At 39.5% G+C, this 1479-nt stretch overlaps 1 protein-coding gene across 1 annotated transcript; it reads left to right on the forward strand.

The window, feature by feature from the left end:
• Window positions 1–118: 118 nt before the first annotated feature.
• LOC114471974 (serine incorporator 1-like) lies at window positions 119–1169 on the forward strand. The gene is made up of 3 exons (XM_028460978.1): window positions 119–434; window positions 516–687; window positions 1067–1169. The coding sequence occupies exons 1-3, from the start codon at window positions 320–322 to the stop codon at window positions 1113–1115; spliced, it is 336 nt and encodes a 111-aa protein (XP_028316779.1). The 5' UTR covers window positions 119–319; the 3' UTR covers window positions 1116–1169.
• Window positions 1170–1479: the final 310 nt, after the last annotated feature.

The raw sequence follows: 1479 nt of genomic DNA on the forward strand, positions 1-1479 counted from the left end.
CTGACCCATTTTTTATTAACCAGTTGGTTACATACTTTTTAACCATCATAATATCTACAGTTTTCTACAATTCAATAAAATAAATTAAAAAATAAATTTGAAAATAAATAAATAAATAAAAATCGGAAAATCCAGAAATTTGAATCCGATATCCAATATTTGTTTTCAGGCTAATATCGGTCCAATATTAATATTGGATCAGGGCACCCCTATTATTAAATAAGATTGGCATGAAATTGAAAATTTCCCTCGTTTATTGCGCCCCACCTGTCATGTCCCCATTCACACACTTTCAGAAGCACTAGTTTATAGTAAACCCATGCACACTCCTCTATTTCCACAGGATGCTCTGCCAAACTCAGGTTTGCTTCAAGCATCCCTCATCACTCTCTACACCATGTACGTCACCTGGTCTGCAATGACCAACAACCCCAGTAAGTCTGAGTCACAGGATAATGGTTCTGTTTGATGAGATTGGCAGGATTCCCTGACTGTCCCACATGTTCTGACCTCAGACCGGCAGTGTAACCCCAGTCTGCTAAATTTGGTCCAGCAAATCACAAATCCTGGTGCCACACCTGCACCAGGACCTGCTCCACCCACTCCAGCCCCTGGAAATGTGCAGTGGTGGAACGCCCAGAGCATCGTGGGACTGATTCTTTTCTTGTTTTGTACCCTTTATGCCAGGTATTTGATATGATTTTTTTTTTCCCCAACACATACTACATACATGCAAATCATCGGCGTTTCAGCTAAATTGACTGTTTTGAACTCAAAATAAGCCACTTGTGCAGCAACTCAACACAGAGCAAATACAATGAAACAGGAAGTTAAGCACATACTAAGCATTAAAGCATCCAGTTACTTTTCAAAATAAAACACTTCAGATCATATTTCAAGTAACTAACAGAAATAATAAATTCATTAAGAGCATTTAGATAAAAACATACTACTTACCCATTGTGAAGAGACAATTGTTTTTTTTTGTTACTTTTTTCATGCCTTTTGGGTGTTTGTATGTCTGTAACTTAAAACTTTGACAATCTTTTTCTTTTGTCTGCATCAGTATCCGCTCTTCAAGCAACACCCAGGTGAACAAAACTGATGCAGACTGAGGTACGGCCAGGGTCTGAAGTCTGAATACGATGCTCCTACAGGAGATGATGGAGTCCGACGAGCCGTGGAAAACGAAGAAGACGGAGTGACTTACAGCTACTCCTTCTTCCACTTCTGTCTGTTCTGGGCTCTCTCTACATTCATGATGACCCTCACCAACTGGTACAAGTAGGGTGTCACAGGCGTTCACACTAGTGCAGACAAGTTTCACCTATGGCGTATCTTACTAGTCATCACCTACAAACTCTTCTCTGTGGCCACGTTTACATGAGGTTTTTTTTAGTTCGGAATGAAATAATTCAGGATTAAAGTGTTATGCTTTGTGCGTACAAAGTAAATCTGAATTGAGGTTTACATAAAAGA

This window comes from Gouania willdenowi, chromosome 11 (genome assembly GCF_900634775.1).
Source record: "Gouania willdenowi chromosome 11, fGouWil2.1, whole genome shotgun sequence".
Classification (NCBI taxonomy): Eukaryota; Metazoa; Chordata; class Actinopteri; order Blenniiformes; family Gobiesocidae; genus Gouania; species Gouania willdenowi.

Bases quoted from the DNA above. Each gene is read 5' to 3' on its own strand.
- LOC114471974 (XM_028460978.1), top strand. From the start codon at position 320: ATGCACACTCCTCTATTTCCACAGGATGCTCTGCCAAACTCAGGTTTG. The intron at 435-515 runs GTAAGTCTGAGT...TTCTGACCTCAG, and splicing joins TGCAATGACCAACAACCCCA to ACCGGCAGTGTAACCCCAGT. The intron at 688-1,066 runs GTATTTGATATG...TGTCTGCATCAG, and splicing joins TTTTGTACCCTTTATGCCAG to TATCCGCTCTTCAAGCAACA.